This window comes from Agelaius tricolor, unplaced genomic scaffold, assembly GCF_023055355.1.
Source record: "Agelaius tricolor isolate 1412-34295 unplaced genomic scaffold, bAgeTri1.0.p SCAF_1, whole genome shotgun sequence".
Taxonomy (NCBI): Eukaryota; Metazoa; Chordata; class Aves; order Passeriformes; family Icteridae; genus Agelaius; species Agelaius tricolor.
In genome coordinates, this window is record NW_027269261.1 from 71,102,844 (window position 1) to 71,122,450 (window position 19,607).

Here is a 19,607-nt window from a genome sequence, read left to right on the forward strand (position 1 = left end):
GCAGGGCTTGTGCTGTGGGCTCAGTCGGTTCTGCACACCCCAGGAACACAAGGTCTGGGCTCACACCCACCAAGCAGCAAGCATGAGAAGAAAACAAGGTTTATTTTTTTCTTGCTTGTAGTATTTTAAAATACAGTGATTTCTAAAACTTGTGGAAACTAACTTTTCACTACAGGTAACCTTCAAAGGATGGTGCTTAGTAGTGAGGTTTCCCTCCTCCCGTGCCCCACCACCACCACCAACCTCACCTCTGTGTTTTGCTTACCGTATTCTATTACAAACAAATGGGTACAGTTAAGCTCTCATTAAGTACAGCAGATATTCCTAGAATCTCAGTGTATTCTTTCGCACAATAAGACAGACAGCACAAGGGAAAGTTGCTTTTAAACACAAACTCACATGGCTCTTTGAAACCTTTGGCTGGAAAAAGCCAGCCAGCCTCAAATGACTTCTGCTTCGAACAGCCACCACCTTGCTGATACAGTGTCATTCTAATGAAAAGGACAAAACTAGATCTTGTACTAGACATATGGCTAGTTTCTCTCTAGAGTGGATGGAAGAGTTTTAAGGAAAGCCTTAAAATTTCTTGCTAAATAGAGTACTGCCTCAAATGCTTCTTGTTCAGTGAAACATCAGAGGACTGCTTCTCAACACTTACTATGTGTATCGTAATAAAGCCCTGACACTGTTTCATTAAGCACTGCATAAATTTAACAGGTTTGAGTCGACAATCTGACAAAAAGATTAATCTCAAACTCCCAACATAAACAGAACTTCCTTTAATGTTGGAAGATACTTTGCAGAAAGTATTTGCAAGCCTAGGTGATGTGACTACAGCAGGTTACAGTGAGTAGAGCAGAATGAATTTTCTTCGGGATCAAGTCTGTCATTCCAGTTTTCCTGACTAGCATCTGAAGGTTTGGCTGCAAATTGAAGCACTTCCCACCCCTTTTGCTACCAGTTCTGAATGCTGATTCTCACTTCTTGATCACCAAAAGTAACGGCATTCAGCTGGGGTTTTTTCACAGTATTTTTCTGCATACTTTTGAATGGAGATGTGAACTTATTTCTCCTGACAGTAGGCTCGTTTTCTCAGCTACTTCTGGTAAGCTCTTTAAAAAGAACTTCCAGTCCCCCAGTACCTTGTCAACCACCAGATGAAAGCCACAGTCTTAAAACATGCCCTGTTTATCTCAGTATTTAATGTAGGACTGGGATGGATACAAAAGTTCTACCTCTCTGTGTCCTAATAATAATATCTCCATCTCACAGCCGGTTATTTCTGCAACTGTCACGATTCCTACTTTTCTAGAGATGTTATTACCTTTATGTATTGCATATTATTACACTGCATATTCTTAGGAAGTTGTTCTTCTAGTGGCAGCATATGGAGGACCATCAGCTGTCAACACAGAAGTTCATGCATTTAGAGTGCTCAGACATTATCTGACACACATCGGAGGTACTGAAATAAGTTTTGGAAACCATCTAATTATTCCACTTGTTACTAAGTGTTAGGGAATGACTAACAAAAAAGAACACTTTCAGGTTTTAGTGGTAACTTGTGAATTCATAAGGGGAGGCAGAATATCAGAATCTATGGAAGCCACACATTTGTCAGCCATACAATGGCATTGATCTGAACATCTCCAAAAAGTTATGAGAAAATAAATCTGCTATTTACATTACAGGCACCCTAACATTAAACACATTTACTGAACTGTGGCAGTACCACATATTTTTTGTATAAAAACCTGTATTTTCAGTAAAGAATCCTGTTTCTGTAGTTCTCAATATGGATTCTGCAAACATCTTAAACAGGTGAATAAAGGTGACATATTGGATCAGTAGAACTGCTCAGATTTATTTTAGGAGACAGAGATACTGGGGTATGTAGTATCAGTAAGCAGTTTGCAGCCAAAGAGGAAACCCTGATCATGTGGGAATCAGTGAAGATTTCACTCCTGAGTTTAATGAGACCAAATTCCTTGTGAAATTTTGAACGTGATTTAAAATCACTCTATTAGACACTCTATTAAAGAGTGTGCTCTAACTACAGTGCAGTAGAGAAAGTCTCTTGCTGTCATGAAGGTTCAAGGGTTTGAAGCTGGTTGGCTTTTTGGTCACTTTTAAAGTTGGGAAGAAACTATGGGAGTCCACCTTCTGGTGGTCTCTAAGTCGTGGCAAGTACCTGAGCTTTTCCTTCCATTGCTCAAGCACATGCTCTACACCCAAGGCTCCATGTTTTACCAAACTCCTTATTTTTGTTCTATCACAGATTTATTTCCAGCTCTGAATTTGCACTTGGGTTTTTTGCAAGCACAGTAATTTGGACATCTGAAAAATAGCATCATATAAAATTACATGTGCAAATGAGTTGCCTAAAATAAATCACCCCAGGTTTAATTTATATTCTATTGTTTATATTCTATTTATTAATGTTAAAATGTTTTAAAAGGGGATCTATCCCCATACCAGAGCTGCTTTTTAGGTAACACAAAATAAACACTTTTCTCCAAGTTCTTTATTTTGGCCTTTATTAATGCATAAGTCACTTTAATATTATTAATGAGCTACTTCTTCTCGGTTTTTTCCTGCTGGGGAGGACGAGATAAACAAGCAGGTCTGATTTTTCCAGCTGCTAAATATGTAAGCAGCACGACGGCTTCAAAGCGAAAGGTTTTTAGAAGGCAGCAGCAACAAGCGAGCGGTGCTCTGGGGCCACTCTGGAAACAACGTGCCGGTTTTCAGAGGCAAAACCGGGACAAGCGGGACCATCCCCGGAGCCCGGTGCTGCCCGGCGGGAGGCGGAGGGGCCGCGGCCCCGCCGGCCCGGCCCGAGGAGCAGCATCCCCGCCCGGCGGCTGCGGCGAGAGCTCCCCCTCCTGTCCCGCTCCTTCCCAGCGCGGTGGGAAACGCATCACGGAGCCTCGGACACCGAAACGTGTTTAAGCACCAGTCTGCGTGCGATTATGCACGTATAAACCCTCACGTCCACCCACACACGGAGGGAGAAAGCTGAAGGTAAAAAGGGAGGCTGTTGTCTATTTTTTTTTTCCCCAAGTAACAGCCAGTAACGTCGCAGGCCAAAGTAAAGGTGAGGCTCGTAACTGGGTTCTCTTAATATTGCTGATAATTTACCTTATTATTCTCTGCTTGCCAAGGTGTTGTCAGCTCTCCATCAGGTTGCTTGGTAATGCCAGTCACCGTGGAAAACATATGTCTATGCAGTCTTTCACCTGTATCCGAGGGGAAGCCATAATAAACAGCAATTTAAATTCAGGTATTTGGTTTGCTGAAGTGTTTAATTAAACAAAGAAATTCATTATGTGAGTTCACAGAAAAGTTCCATTACGTTGGTTTATATATTTTTTTTTTGTTTGACTTGAAGTGGAAATGTTCCTCTGACTTTTTGTTTGGCACGCTAAGATGATAGATTATTTATGCCATCAGAAGAAAATAAATGCAGTGAATAATTAAAATATTGGCTCCCAATATATTTTTTTAATAAGTAGACAGTCATTTTCATACACATGGAAAACATATATATGAGCTTCTCTCTTGCTTCAGTTCCACCCAAACCCCACTTCCACTTCAGTGATGTTTTTTCATCCATACCTTGGAGAAGGGGTACATTCCACTCATTCCTGAGCTTGGACGAGCGCCCACAGCATTACTTGCACACAGTAGTGTCTGTAGATTCCTTTCTGCTGTGGATACTAATCTCAATCCAGAGCTTCCTTCGACGATTAGAGGTGGTTCTGCAAAATGTCAAGAGGTAGCATTTGCAAAGCAGACTCAGGATGGCAGTTGAAATGGGAGTAGTGGCGGCTTTCCAAATACAAAGGTCTGGAAATGTTTGGAGATATTTTAATATTGATGAATATTTTTTTTTTGGTGCTACTTTAGGGTATCAATGTCAAATCTGTATGAATTAATGGCAAGACAGTGCCTTACCATCATTAATGCTTTTTGAAATTTCTGGCAAAAAGAGAGAAACTTTATTTAACTTATTATGTTATTAATAACAATTGCTCTTTTGGCCTGAATCCTCACATAATTTGATAAACAGAAAGAAAAGTTAACTTGTTTCTTTCATTCTTCGTTAAATACTTCCAAGCGTCCTGTTAAAATGCCTTTTTGTTTCCTGTTTATTTTCTCATGTTCTTTACAACAAAAGTAAGTAAGAACAAGTCTTTAGCACAACAGAACACCCATGCTATTAAAAATCAATCAATATTAAACCTTTTTATAAGGTAGCAACACGTTAAAAAACAAATTAGTAAAAATATGTCCCGGACACAGTATTGACTGTGGGGAAAAATCTTTATCATCTGTCTACAGCTACACTCTGTCTATCCACTCTGGTTATTCAGTGACTCTTCTGTGATGCTTTCATATTGAATGCAATGCCAAAAATCAGGTAGAGAAAAATAAAGGACCTATGGATGGGCAAAAATCTTAGATACATTATACCAGACTTGAACTTGGCTGTGACAAACTATGGGTTTGCAGCTTCATTACAGCTAAGGTCTGTACCTCAGAATGAAATTAATCTTTTAAAAAGAGACTTTGTGAATTTTTGAAGTTTCATTTGGTCCAAAATGGTGCTCTACTTGGTCTGTCATACAGGTTGGTAAGAGCATAAACTAAGCCCTACTTTCCTGAGGGTTTCTTCTTTCATTGGTGCTGACACCTAAAATGCTGATCTCCAAAAGCTGCTTTGGAGAAGGTCTGAGGTACTGAGGCACCCTCCTCACTCCATGTGTGCTGTGTCCCTGTTTTTTTACGCACATCAAAAGCAGGGAACTGGTGAGGGGTGGAGACTTGTGCTCCCTGCAACAGTCCTAAGCTGTAAACCTCCCTCTAAGGCGAACTGAGAATGTTTATAGACAAGGCTTATTCATTTCTTCACCTAACATTTCTTGACAACAACTGTTTCCTCCCCTTCTGGTTATTTTACTTCTCCATACAGCAGAAGGCAAGAGAGAGTCTTCTTGGTTTTACTTTAAAAACAGGCAAGACTTCCAGATGCTACAATGGCAGGAGAAGAGGGGGAAAGATTGTGTGAGATTGGGATACAGCAGAAAGTTCTCCCTTCTTTTTAACTTCACTCTTTTTTTAAAAAATAGATTGTTTTGCTAATTCCTGAAAATACTGGTAACTTAGTCTACATCAAGTTCTTCCTAAAAAGTATCCCTACTCTTTTTGTCTCTCTGTGTAGAATAAAAGAATTTTTTACAATAATGATAGTGGTTTATACATTTTCTCATAATCCTGTATTTCCCCTGTAAGCTTTGTTGCATGATATAGTATGTCAGTTTAAGTAACATCTGTCAAGGGATGGAAAGCAATTGCAGGTTCTTTTCATTCATAAAGTCATTCTGGAGTTTCTTCATCCTTAATTTTCTTGTCATGTTTTCAAAAACATTACATCATTTTGTCCAAATTACCCCCTGCATTGCATATACAAGATACAGTGGGTTATTCATTTCTTTCCAGGACCCAAAGAAACATGTCAAGGGAACTACACTCATCTATACTAAATGATTTAGAGTTGGTAAAAGTTGAGCTTTGACATGTCATTATTTGACAATTACTCTGCTACTGTAATGCTTGTTTTCCTGCCAGCATCCACCAGAATCCTACATGACATGTGATTCAATCTCTTGATCTTCTCAGTCATATTTACATTAATTTTACATATCCTAATATACAGTGGCAATGACTTCACATTGATGTGGTGAAAAGTCTGTCAAAAATTCCAAACATATCTTGGGCATGCATAAGAGAGATATATTCAGGACTAGGATGGGGCACATACCTAGCAAATCAAAGAATTGCTGGGATTGGAAAAGACCTCTGGAGATCACACAGTCCAACCTTGCTGCTCAGAGCAGGGCAGGTTGGTTCTGTGTCCAGTCATGTGTTGAGTAAGTATGAAGGTTCCATAGCATCTCTGGGCTGCTGCTTCCAGTGTTTGACCACATTCATAGTGAAAAAAAAACCAAACTTTTTCTTATGCTTACATGGAATTTGGTGAACTTCAATTTGTGCCCATGTGCCTCTTGTCCTATCACTGAGAAAAGCCTGGTTCCGTCTTTTCTACTTCCCTCCCCTCATTCGGGTACTTAAACACATTGATCGTACATTCCCTGGACCTTCTCTTCTTGCTAAACAATCCCAAATGTCTCAGCCTCTCAAACAACAGATGCTTCAGTCCCTGTATCATCTCCATGGCCTTCCACTGTCCTTGTTCCAGTGTGTCCATGTCTCTCTGACATGGTGGAGCTCTGATCTTGACCCAGCTGTCCAGGTGTGTCTCACCAGAGCTGAGTAGAGAGGAAGGATCACATCCATTAACCTGCCAGCAGTGCTCTTCCTAATGCACCCCAGGAATCTTTGCTGCAAGGCTGCACTGCTGGCTTCTGTTCAGATTGTTGAATACCAGGGTCCCCAGGGCCTTCCCTGCAAGGCTGCTTTTTAGCTGCTTCCCCAGCTTTGTTACCACAAATATTGTTCAGATCTGCGTGCAGGATTTCACATTTCTTTGCTGAAATTCATGAGATTCTTGTCAGCCTTTTCTCCTGCATCTTATTAAATTTGTTTTGATTCATGATCTTTTAGGTAATTAGTAATACTATTAGCTGGAAATATTTTGTTTTCATTAACTGTGTGGCTTTTCCTAATTAAATAATGCATGTAACATTAATGATAATAATCTATGTCTCTTACCATAAGTAGATTTTGCTCAAAGACAGTCCTGAGAATTCTTCTCTACACAGGCAGGATCTTTTGCCTTCAAAGATGATCATCCTTCTCCACCCAAGGTTCTTGAAGTCCAGTGTGGTTATCGATTCCTTTTCACAGTGCTACTGGCTAGACCAGAATTGACATGTTCTCACCGCTGGTTTTCAGGTCACCAGAGGGTGTAGATGGGAGACAGTCACATACAGCTTCCATCCACCCAGATGGCTCAGCAAAGGCTTCCCACGAGACTTCAGCTTTGGACAGCTTCTGGGAGTAGAGGGTCAGGAACACTGTGCTTATTTTCATTAGCATGCACTGAAATCCTGCTCACGCACAGGGCAAACCCCACCATGCTGGTGTTTATTCTGAGTATCATGAGAGGTCCCCAGGTGCACCACAGTTCCTGCAAGCTCAGGCAGCAGTGGCTTACAAAGCCAAGGCTCTGTATTATTTCTTCCTCTTGGCCCTCAGGACAATGTGAGAAGTGGCCTGCTGCATGCTGTGTGTCACAGCTCGTGTCTCTTGAGCCATGGTGAGAGGAGATGCAGACTGAGGTTCACTGGCCTTGCCCAAACTGCCAACACTAAAACCAGGTCCAAGGCCAACTCCAAAACCTTGCCACCCATATGATTAGTTGGGGTCTTCTTGTCTGTTGTTAACTAATATTACAGCTACCAGTTAGTATTACAGCTGTTTCACAGATGAGAAATAATCAGGCGAGAGATAAAGTGACAAAACACATGTACTGGAAGAGACTCATGGCCTCAACTAGAACTCAGCTCTTATGTCTTGTAAGACAGTCCTGTCACCATTAGAATGTGTAAGCTACCCTTCCTGGAAAAAAATGAAATGTGAGCCTCCCTTTGAACCAGCTTGACTTTGAGCTCCCTCATGAAACACCAACAACCTTTGAAAGAACACGAGGATGGCACCACTGACAGATTTTACCTCAGCTGGCTGCAAATAAAGTTATTTGAAATAACTGCCAAAGCTGTAATTTATCAGACTTTTTCACAGATTCCACAAAAGCAAGGAAATTCAAAGTTGAAAGGCTTTCTCCAGGCAGCACATGCCAGGCATTTGTGCATGAATTGCAGGAGGGGAAACGATATGTTTCCTTTAGAGCTGTTGTTGCCATCATGGAAAGCGAACAAGCATCTGTGCTTTGGAAATCAGTGGATGGAAGGTGTTCCGTGAAAGGCAGCATGTGGGAAAGCAGCTTAAAATGGTGAGAGTGTATGAAAGTAGCAGGAGTTCTGAATGCCACTGGGGAGAAGAAATGGAACAAGGCTGACACATAGAAAGGTGGTGAGAAAGCAAAAAGAAATGCAAAGAAGAGTACACTGAAGGAAAAGAAACCCACCCACTTTTGGCTAGAGAATAGGTCTGAACAAGTTCCAAGAGAGGAACAGAGAAAGAGAAAAAATTATAGGGTAGATGGAAAGTGTATCTATTAGATGATTGTGCAGGTGAAAATGTAAGTTGAAGTTTTGGTGTTTTACTGTGGAAACAGATACAAAGCTGAAAATCAGATGTTCCAGCAGGACTCCTGATATAGCAAATCTGTACATTTATAGTATGTAAAACTTGTAGGATGATTCTTCTCTGTAGCATTTTTGCCACTGATCCTAAAAAAAAAAAAAAAAAAAAAAAAGGGAAGATTCACCATTAGGAATATTTAATTAAAGTACTTACCTTAAATCACCATAAGTAAGGGTTGTACTGCCAGTCCTAAGGCTCTTAATTTCACTCCAGGGCTGACGATTTCCTGTGTCACTACACTGTGAAGCTGAATCCAGAGTAACAATTTAATACTTGAGTGCCCAGAGTCAGGCAAATGCTTTGCATAAAAGTGTTCTCTTGTGCTTGTGGAGTGCCTGCAGCTCCCCCGGAGACCTAGTGGGTGCTAAGCACCTCTGAAAATCAGGTCACTGTCATTCAAGAGCTCAGAAAGCAACTGAGGTGCCAAAGTTTAAGACTAAACTTACAAGTAAGTGACATCATTGCAGAAGACTGTGTCCCTGAAGGAATGCTGTGCTTTCAATCATTTGAATTTTGCTATGTGATAGACATGCATTTGTAAATTAGATGCCTTTAGAGCTTGTGACAGCCTCCAGAAATTAGGAAAAAAGAAAGAGGGCATTACAGAGGAAAGAAGGAAGACAAGGGGAATTAATAAAACAGAAATGGATGGAGATGTTGTTCAAGATTATTTTAGACTAGTTTGGGCATTCCTCATTGGTTCTGGCTGTGGATAGGAAGCTTAAAATAAATTAAATGAAGTGGGGTTCTTCCACATAACACATTAAAAAAACCTGGGGAACACAGTGTCCACAGGACGTTTGGAGGGAATTAGGTCCAAACAGATTCAAAGAAGAGCTTGAAAAAGCCAGACTTGGATGATCTGAGAAATCACTCCATGTTCATTTATAAAACATGATGGACTTGACAGAGCATCTGGCTCAAGAAGTCCCCAAAGTGCAGTCAGGTGGAAGTTGGGTGGACATACCACAGAACTTATTTCTCCATATTTGCATCATTTCTCAACTATTGCCTGAATCATTTCATTCTGGCTCTTATGGGAGACAGGCTGTACTACTTTAAATGTTCCTTTCATCTGACTCAATGCTCTCATATTCTATTTTGCATTAGTAGCTTATGTTTTCCCTTGCATAGGTTACTTAACTGTGCTGGCCTAAGTCAATTGTTCTTCCTCTTGTCCTTCTGCAGCAGCAACTATGATTGCTGTGATGTCCAAATATGAACTATTTTAGAGCACGTACTGAAGAGGCAGGCAGGCATTTTAATTACAGGAATTAAAAGGAGAACAGATGCAAGTGAATCGAGTGCTAGGTAAATATAAAGGCATCACCCCTTGTACCCTGAGAGTCATCACTTTTGTCTCCAACAGACTGGCATCAGGATAAATTCAAAAGCAGAGGGAATAGTATTGGAAAATACCTATTTTTAACAGAAGCATTTACCTAGACTGGGGTAAAGAATATAATTAGCACAGTATATTATAGATGGATAGCTTTTTAATTTCCTCAAAGCCATTTAGTCAGTGCTACTTAAAATACATTATTTTGTTCAGACACAGAATTGCAAGGATGGATTCAAATGGTTTCAACTTGAGTTTTCCAACTCAAACCGAAAAAACATTTTCTGTGTCATCCATGTTCACTTTAATATATTGAGCTTGGTTCCCAGACAGGCATTACTCTCCACCTGGTAGCAAGGCGGTGAGAGGGCACAGGGGTAGAGAAGTCCCTTAGAAAACTTTCCTCCAGTGCTCTGGGCTTTAAAGTTGATCAGTAAACAGCAAGCAAGCCAGTGCTGAGTCTCTGGTGTGGAGTGTTCATGCTGTGCAGCTCTGCTCAGGGAGTGGGTAGTGGCTTTCTTGGGAACTGGATCTTTCAGGCATGTTTCAAAGGGGACTCACAAATAGAAAGGTACAGAAACCCAGGTGGAGGTAACAAAGACACTGATTTCTTCTACAAAATTTACTTCAGAGGAAATGTGCAGCCAGCCTTAGCTTCCACTCTAAGTAATAAAAAGAGAAAGAAAGAAAAATGTGTCCAAACCCAGGACTACCAGCAGAAAAAAAAAAAAAAAAAATTTAGAATTGTATTTATGTTTTGATTATGCATGTGAATAGAAACCAGCAAAATATAAATAAAACTTCATAAATTACATATATATAATCCCCAAGAAGTAAGCATTTTAACTGAGAAATCCATTTCTATTTATTTAAGTCCACATAAAATGTGCATGTTGTGTCTGTTTGCCAGTTTCCTATGACGATAATCCCTAGTTTATATCACTACCTGATAACTGTTCCATGATTTAGGTAGAGTTTTTCAAATCATTTTTCACCTAACATAAAAAATACCATTTTTTTCTTGCAGGACCCTCCCAAATCCCATAATCTTCTCTGATTTTAAGGGATAAGGAGATGGAATTCATTGAAAATAAATCCACAGAAAATCTAGAAATTTGTGCGATGGGGAATTTAATAGAGGGTACATGGGTAAGCCTTTGTTCAGCATGGCTGTCACTTCCTCTTTGCTGCACTTCACTCTTGTCCAAAACATGAATTCCTTAGGCAGGGGATGATCTCCTTTGTTCTGGTTCTGAAATGTGTCTGGTTGGAGTTTTCTACCGCTACTGATGTTCAATTAAATACAAATAATAAATAGTTAATGGTTTGCTGAGCTGCAGAGGTGGGGCTAATCATCTGAGACTTTATGAGGTGGTTAATGATGGATTAGGAATGGGGGAACTGATAAAGCTGAATATTTAAAGACTAATATTGTACAGAATGATGGATGTTTTGTCTGCTTTGATTGCGTATGAGCAGAAACTAACAATGCGCTTATCTTCCTCTTCCTTCTATTGTAGATTACTCGGCTCCAAAATGTTGCTGTTCTGAGTGTCTGTCCAAATTCCCCTGAGTGGAGCACTGCCCATCAGAGGAGATGGCCTGAGAGGCTCTCACAATGGAAATTGGATGGGGAGGTGAGCAAACAGTGACTCTACGAAGGGGGTGCGTTATCAAGCTGCACACTCACCTACTCGCGTTCATACTCAGCTTGCCGAAATGGGGGGATTTCAATTGATTTTGATTTCTTTTGCAGTGCTGACTGATGAGCCAGTGAGGAGGCAGCTGCGTTCTGAGGGCACAGGAGGGGTTTGTCCCACTGCCCGTGTGGCACTGCTGAGACCCAGTGGGATCTTTGGCTTTCCATCTGCGCCATGTACCGATGAGCTACGGTATCCCTGATGAGCTACTCTACCCCTGAGCCTGGTGTGCAGGGTGAAAAGAGTTACATACACCTTCTCTGGCAAAGCATCCCTATGTGTCACAGCTATATTTACTTGTTTTGAAAAAATCTTTTGCATTTGTTACCAATCATTTACCAGCAACGTATCAAATTCTGATATTGGTATTACAGTAGGTATAATTAGACTTAAAAATTAATACTTCTAAGTGTCAAATTCTGTCAAATGGACGTGACTCCTACTGGAACCAACTGATGCTAAATGATGGTGTTTTTTCAGTGTCTAACTACAGGATCAATACGGCCTTCGCCCTTGTCGGTAGTTCTGTCAGCTGCTAGGAAGACAGGCAGCCTTGCAGACAAGGCACAGACAAGGAGGTCAAGAGAAGTGGATTCTTTTCTCAGTTTGCCTTAGGGCTTTTGCAAAGCCTTGGACAAATCACACAACCTCTGCGTTAAACCTCCTGACTTCCAAAATAGAAATGATCATAACTCTCTGCTTTCCCAGGATGCCATGGAGTAAATCAGTTCTTGGGAGGAGGGAAAGGTGAGGAGGGAATGGGTGTTTGTGGGAACAACAACTAAATGGGTGCTTTGGAAGGAACAGGCATATTTCTGTTCACTTTTATTTTTGTAAACAGTCTTAGAGTGCACCTGGGATTTAACATATTAAAAAATTAAGCAGCATCTAGAAGATTTGGTCATGTAGACAGGTTACAGTTACTACAATATATAACATCGCTAGTCTCATTCTCCTATAAACATCATTTGTTCTGGATAAGGCCAGGGTAACTATGAAAAATTGAAAGTTCAAATGTTCCCAATCAAACAAGAGTGCTTTGCAATTGTTTTACTTTAGATGGCAGTCAGGAAAATATTTCCACATTTCATTTGCTGGCAAAGAGATTCAGAGCTGGCATTAGTAGTGGCTTTGATGTATTCTCTGGTACATTGGTCCAGAGCATGCTGATGTAAACAGAAGTGTCTCTTGACCTGTCATCTTTGTTCTTCAGCTTTGATACTGGCCCCCTCCAGTGGCTCCTTTCTCCTCCTGGGGAGGCTTTAAAAAGTCAATTGATACAGAAAAAAAAAGAGTTTCAGTTTTCTTCTTTGCTTAAGACTCTAAAGAAATAGACATGTCTATTGTACAGTCACTGAAGTTCTTGAAATAGTGCACATTTTTCTCTCCAATCCTGAGGGGAAATGAGCAAAGAAAAAAAAAGAAAAAAAGCATGTGGTTTTGTACACAACTTATGATATGGTAAGTACATCATACTTTTGCTTCTGATAGGGTTTTTTTGAGAGGAAAACTGAGAAGCTCTGTTTCAGAAACAGGCAGTGCAAACAGCAATGCCTATGGGTAAGTTGGTCCATCATTGCCTATTATAGGGCCCTGGCTTTTGATGCTGGTAACTGTCAAATATTAGCTAATTTGTAATGATTTTTTCCTGTGATTGGTGTGCCAGCCTGAAGCTGATTTTTAAAATAGTACACTCAGTTTGAAAAATGAGGTTAGCAAAAAAATACATTCTCCTTGTGCTAAAAAATATCATTAGGTTGCATGACTGAGAAACTCTCCGTGCTCTAAACCTGAAATTTGGCAAAAGATTTGCCAAGGATTTGGAAGGTCTCACCCATAAACACATATAATAAGAAGAGCCTATGATTAGGACGCAGGCTATGCAGACAAGAGGATTATTGACAGTGAAACAAGAAGGCTGTGACAAGATTGAAAGAACAGTAGCCTGTAGGGATGGTGTGTGGGACTGAAGCAAAGAAGTGAGGATATTGGGAGAAAGAAACTATGAACTTGGACCAGGAGTCAAAAATCAACTACTGAAGTAAGACTCTTAGGCTGCTAAGAGAAGGGAGAGGGAGGAAGGCATTGGGCTGAGAGTGAGAGTCAGAAAGTCCTTAGGTATTACAGTACAATCTTCTCAAAGAGTCTCTGTGGTCAAGAAATAATTAAAAAAAAAAGATGGAAAATTACTGACAAAATATTTGCTTTATTCCTCTAACGATTGCTGTTTTTAAGGAACATCAACCTACTGATGGTGAATCCTGAGGAAGCTCTAGTGATAGTGTGCAGTGTTGTGGATATCAAGGGTCTTGCCCTAGTTCTAAATCACTTGGACTTAGAAGAATTCTACATAAAGAGTGCAGAGGCATTCAGATTTTCAGAATAACTTAAAAACCAGCAAATTTAAAAAGTTAAAGTCTCGCACATTAGGAGATGGTAGGTTTATTGCCCATAGAACCCTAATTCTCCCCAGTTTATGTATTATTTTAAGCAGACTTTAATTGTATAATCATGTTAAGTTTTTCACAGAACACTAACCACATTAAGTGCAAGAATGGATATGGCTCAGGAAATGAATCAAGGAACTTGTCACTGTTACAGGATGAGGTGCCTTAGTAGCTCCTCTTAAGTGCATCCCTCCGGCAATTTTCATTAACTTAGGCTTTCTGCACAGAAACATGCCACTGCATTCTGTCATTTCTAAACTGTGTTTATGAGCTGAAACTCCCTATTTAGCAACAGTTTGTTCTGTGACACCAGCTAAGGAAACTGTCTCAGTGGCAGCTCCTGCAAAGCAAAGCTTTATTCTCTCAGAGACAGGCAGCACAGAAAGTAAAGATTTGACACCAGAAAATTAACTCTTAAGTTACCTTTCCAGTTCTCATGGGTTTTCTCTATTTCTCTGGAGAGGTTTTTTCCCCTCTCCATTGGGAGAGGTCACTTGTGAGATGCCACAGGCATGTCCAGGTGTTGTTGAGTCCACAAAGCCCTTCCTTAGGATAGTACCTTTTAGAATTTTGGAGTTGTCTCAGGTGTCAGAACAATAAACATATTTTTATAGTTATTGAAACACAGGTAAGTGTGTTCCTCTTTAGCAGCTTCTCCCTTGCAACTGCAAGAGTTATATTGTGCTTTCCTAGACATCTTTCTTTGTGATGGGATTGTTTTCTATTTGCATCTTCTTTTACAGTAGTATCCTTCAATGTAATTCTCTTTAAATAATGCAAACAAAAGAAAGTGATCTGTATCTTGTATTTCCAAGGATAAGAAATGTAACACCCTCCTTTTCAACAGGAATGTAGTCAACAGAACAGTTTTCTCCTCAAAATTTTGCCCGATTTGTTGCAACAAAGCCTTGAAGATATAGAAGGAATGGATGTCAGTGATTGTAAAGACAGAACACATCATAATCTCCCTTGGGAGAAGGAAGAAGTCACTGGAACCCAATTTCTGAAGACGGCCAGTGAATTTTTCCCCTCTGTTAAGTCTATTCTTCGAATTCACAAAAGTTTTGGGGGCAGGTACCTGCAAAGAGGCATTGGTGACGGCTGTGCCCAGAATTAAGGAAACTACACAATATACAGCAGCCCCCCCTGCGGAACTGTGGGACCCTGAGGTCTTCACTTGGGCACTCAAAATTAGCTGTCCCTTTTGATCAGTGTTCGGTTGAAAGTGCCTCCTCAGCTCCCAAGGAGGCTGTTCATAAGCCCTTGGCTGGCTCACAGCAGAGCACCATACAGCACAGCTACAGTGCAAGGGCACGCAGTAAATAAGGGCTGTTGATGCCATGCCCCAGACAACTCCGGGAAGAGGAAAAAAAGAATGCCCACGCACTGTAATTATAGAAGTATAGGATCATCAAGGTTGGAAAAGCCCGTCTAGATCAGAACATCAGCCGTCAGTCCGAGCATCAGAGCAGCACTGTCGCCCCCAAATCACATCAATGCCAGATCCAGGTGCCTCCTGAACACACCCACGGTTGGTGTTTCCACCTCCTCCCTGGGCAACTTATTACAAAGACTACGAGCCAAACACTTTAGGTGGGACCTGACCTCTCTCTCCCGCTGGTCCCCGCAGCAACCCCGGGCGCAGGCAGATCACCTCCCTCTCTGTGGGGCACCAGACCAGCCGCGGAGAGCGCTCCCCCTCCAGCGGGACCCTCCGCCACGGCTCTGGGAGAGCATAAGGACAGAGCGGGAAGAGAAGCGGCGGCGCTTTCCCCCCGCGATGTCTGAAGGCGGAGGACAGCGGGCACCACTCGCTGCCTACAGGCACCAGAGCGCCCGTCCGCAGCGCCCGCCTCGCCGCCCTCGCTTTACGGCGCGCCGTGCTTTGCGACGCCCAAGATGGCCGCCCCCAGGGCACAATGAGCCCGCTCCGTCCGCCGCCTCTGGGGGGAACGCGGGGCACGGGCAGGGCCGGCCGGGACACAGCCGGGGCGCTCCTCCGGCAGCGGGACTCGTCCGCGACCGCTCGGCGTGCGGGGCCCCGCCAGAGCTCGCAGTGGGAGAGCGGAGCGTCCCCGGGGAGGCGGCATGTGGGGTGCCCTGCTGCGGCGCGGGGTCGGCGGCGGCGGGCTGCGGTGCCTGTCCTCGGGCGGCCCGCCCTGGAGCCAGGTGGTGTCGGAGGCCGAGAAGATCGTGGGGTACCCGACGTCCTTCATGAGCCTGCGGTGCCTGCTGAGCGACGAGCTCAGCAACATCGCCATGCAGGTCCGCAAGCTGGTGGGCACCAAGCACCCGCTGCTCGACACCGCCCGGTAAGCGCCGGTGGGAGCCGTGGGGGCACGGCGGGGCTGGGAGCCTCGGCAGAGCTCCTGGGAAGTTGTGGGCTTCGTGCCGTGAGAGGGGTGTCCCCAGGGCAAGGCTGCCCCGGGGGCGGGAGGTTTCGCCTCCGCTCCGGGATCCTCGGTTCCCTGCCGTGACAGGCTTTCCCCGCGGTTATCCGCTGTCATTCGGAAGTTGCTTCCTTGTGTCGCCACGTGCGGCGCTTCCCCCGTGCGGTGCGGGGGAAAAAAAAAGAAAACTCCCTTGGAAAGTAAGTGCGGCTGCCTCGCTAACAGTGTTGTGTTCTGTTATAATTAAGAACTATATTGCAAGGAAAGCAAGGGAAAAAGCAGAGAGACTACTCACTTTAAAAGCTCGGAATAACCCTTCTCGGAATTGTGTATTTTGTTACCAAGTGTTCTGGAATATCCAGGTGGAGCTGCAAGTTTTTGTGGGTTGAGTATTTTAGGGTTGCTAAGCAGTGTATCAACTCTTTCATTCTTAAGGCATACTAATGGAAGTCTTGCATTCCTGCCACAAGCAGAAATTTGGATTGTTGAGCAGGTTTTCTTTGACTGTAAAACAAGAACTGATTGGCAATGAGTTTTTTATACAATAAAACTTCAGATGCTTACCAAAACGAAGGAAAAAATAAAAGTGCAATTTTCTGAAAAAATAGAAGTGGATGAATAAAAGGGCAATTTTTCACTTTTGGTTGTGGATTTGAGTGTTTGGTTGTGATTTTTGTTTGGTTATGGAGTTTTTGGTGTTTTTTGTTTGGTTGATCTGTGTTTGCTATAACTGCAGCTATAGCAACATTAATTGAATCCAAGTTTAGTATGCACAGTATTTTTTAACAGGTGTAAGACAAAAATGAGCATTTGTTGGAAATTGTAGCTCTTTAGTGGTCCTTGGCAAATCCACAGTGTTGTAACGATACAAAAACAAGATTTGTTTTCAAGCTCTCTGTCTCTAAATCTGGTTGTCTTGAGTGAACAAAATGAGTACAGGGGACAAACAGCTTTTTTAGAGAAACATTATTTTGAGGAAGGGGGATTTAGACATTGGCATTGAGTAGACTTTTCTGCAAGAAAGAAATGAAATTGTTAATAAAAATGGAAAATACCTGACTTTAGAAAATGGTGGTGGAGTGGATTTTGTTGAACTTTTTATAACTGGAGGTTGTGATAAATGGGAGGGATGAGAAGAAAATGCTCTTCTGTCATTGTAAGGTCAGTTGATGGAATGGAGGGAATAGAAGGAGTGAAGCACAATGTGTTTGGGCTCTTAAGTTTGCACTGCAGTCACAGAAGTGTCACAGAGACCTGCAGTGCTAAAGTGGAACTTTAGAGTGCCTGTTCAATGTGTGGTAGAGTTGCTGGTTTGTTTGGGAATTTTAAATGCAGAATTTTGGGGCATGGTTGGAAATTTTGTGGTGGAGCTGTGATGTTGTAAGGGTTTGTTGGGGTTTTTTTATTATTTTAAGTCGGCTGCTTCAGGGTTAATTCTGTAAGCCTGTGGCTTGTGGAACAGCAGTAGGGATATACTCATGCCCAGGCTCAGCAGGATTAAAGACATTCATTTTAAAAATTCATATATGTTTCAGAGTACACTACTAAACTGATGTGTTGTGCTGGAAAGAAGAAGTATTTACTCACATAAAACTGAAACCCTGAGCCTTTACTTTGGACCTTCTTACTTGGTTTCACCGGTATTTCCAAGGGCTTTGTTGCAGATGGATTTCAAAATGGCCTCGACCTTTGTGTTGTAAGAAGAGTTAATATCCTGCTGACAAGTTTTAGTACACCCACAGTAATGCACAAATTGTACCTTGCACACCTTGTTTTATGGTGTGATGTTGCAATAAGGTGAAATTTGACCATATGCTTCCTCAATGATCTTGATAATTCATTTCTGAGATTTAAGTGTTGTATGTTTCAATGTAAATGTGAGTGATTTTAGTTTTGAATCAGAGATCTATGCTCTGACTTATCACAGCAATTTAGGAAACAGGTAATGATTTTTCAATACTAAGATTTTTTTTAATACTTTTAAATCTGTCTCATTACTCATTCTTAAAAAGTAATAAAGGTTTCCTGTTGTGTGTTCAGACAACTGTTTTAAAGCAAGGATATCTAAAATATTTTATTTGGTGATTTTTTAAAAAAATACTTAAGTGATTGATATGTTCTGGAACTCTAATCTTTGAGACTCTGAGTGAGTAAATGCTATATATATCTGAGAAGTACTCCAGCATTTAAGGAGACTTTTGTATTTGTGGAAACTACTGAAAAATATGTGCTGTAAAATTGATTAGTTGCATGTGCTGTTTCTCAAGTTTCTACTCATTTATTTTTGAGGTTATAAGTGGTGACAATCAAATTGATTGTTTGCTGTCAGGTCTAAACAATTTTCTTTAATCATCATTGACTGGTGGAATTTTGTCATCAGTGGTTTTGTATCTACCCTCCCTTCCTGCCTAAAGGCTTTGCCAGCTTTTGAAGTCTTCCTGAGACCATTAAAGGTTTCTTAAAGCAGTGGGTTCCCTATCAATGCTTGTCTGCATGGAATAAGTTCTGAGCTGAGACAGCATAGGACATAAGTGCCACCACACAGAAAGCCTTTAGTGTAACCAGGGTGTTGATGGGTGTTTTTAACATTTTGCCAAGCTTTGGCTCGCTAGGCTGTTGCAATGCAATGCCTGTGCCGAGAGCCTTGAAGAAGGCGGCTGAAAGGTATCTGGGCATGTCAGACAGGACATGTGGAGAAGCAGCTGTTGGGCCAGTATATGTTTCCCTGATGATCCCATCCATTTCTTCCTCTTGTTTGGATGCAGCACTGGCAGCTCCTGGGTGTAAGTGCCTGCTGTGAATCAGGACTGCAGCAGGTGTTCTTCTGGGATGATGTGTGACCCTGATACCTCCCACCAAGCTTGTGTCTGGCCAGCAGCTTTTAATCTGAGAGCTATTGCTGACCCTCCTCTTGGAAGGGCAGAGACAGGCAACTGAGCCCTGCAGTGATGGGTTTGGGAGTTCTGTAATCCATCTGGTAAAGTTGAGCTTATATTTTAATAATTTTTGGTTTATTTCTAAGATTTTGGTTTCTTAAAAGTCAGCCACGTGAGCAGCCCCTGTACTAGCTTTGCCAGACTTGTTAGAAGGAGGGCAAAATGTGAGGAAAAGGTTACATTTTGTTTCAGAAAGGCTAATGTCTAGTGGTTAATGGATCATTGGAAGCTGGGGTATCTGGATGAGATTCACAGCTGTGCTTTTGGCTCTCTGACTAGAGCAAGTCACTTAATTTTTCATACTTGCATTTACTTATCTGTGAAATGAATAATGTAGCATCTGTTTACTGGAGATGTTGCACTTCATTCCCTGCAGCCTGTATCGATCACTGTGATCTTTTAGTGGAAAATGGTGTATAAGCAATATTAACAAAGAATATTTTAAAGACATGCTATCATTAAAAAAAGTATTTGCCTCTAATGGATACTCTGGAAACAAAATT

The 19,607-nt window shown here is 41.8% G+C and overlaps 1 protein-coding gene and 1 long non-coding RNA gene across 2 annotated transcripts in view; one reads left to right on the forward strand and one right to left on the reverse strand.

Moving 5' to 3' along the window:
• Nucleotides 1-1,592: 1,592 nt before the first annotated feature.
• Nucleotides 1,593-10,695, reverse strand: LOC139595765 (uncharacterized). The gene is made up of 4 exons (XR_011681129.1): nucleotides 6,736-10,695; nucleotides 3,619-3,761; nucleotides 3,142-3,239; nucleotides 1,593-2,726 (listed from the first exon to the last, which is right to left on the reverse strand). It is a non-coding gene; the product is annotated as an uncharacterized lncRNA (long non-coding RNA).
• Nucleotides 10,696-14,503: 3,808 nt separating this feature from the next.
• PDSS2 (decaprenyl diphosphate synthase subunit 2) overlaps nucleotides 14,504-19,607 on the forward strand; it is a 111,743-nt gene continuing 106,639 nt past the window's right edge. The window contains exon 1 of the mRNA XM_071439349.1: nucleotides 14,504-16,090. Coding sequence (XP_071295450.1) covers nucleotides 15,867-16,090 — 224 coding nt within the window. The 5' untranslated portion in view covers nucleotides 14,504-15,866. The remainder of the gene's footprint in view (nucleotides 16,091-19,607) is intronic.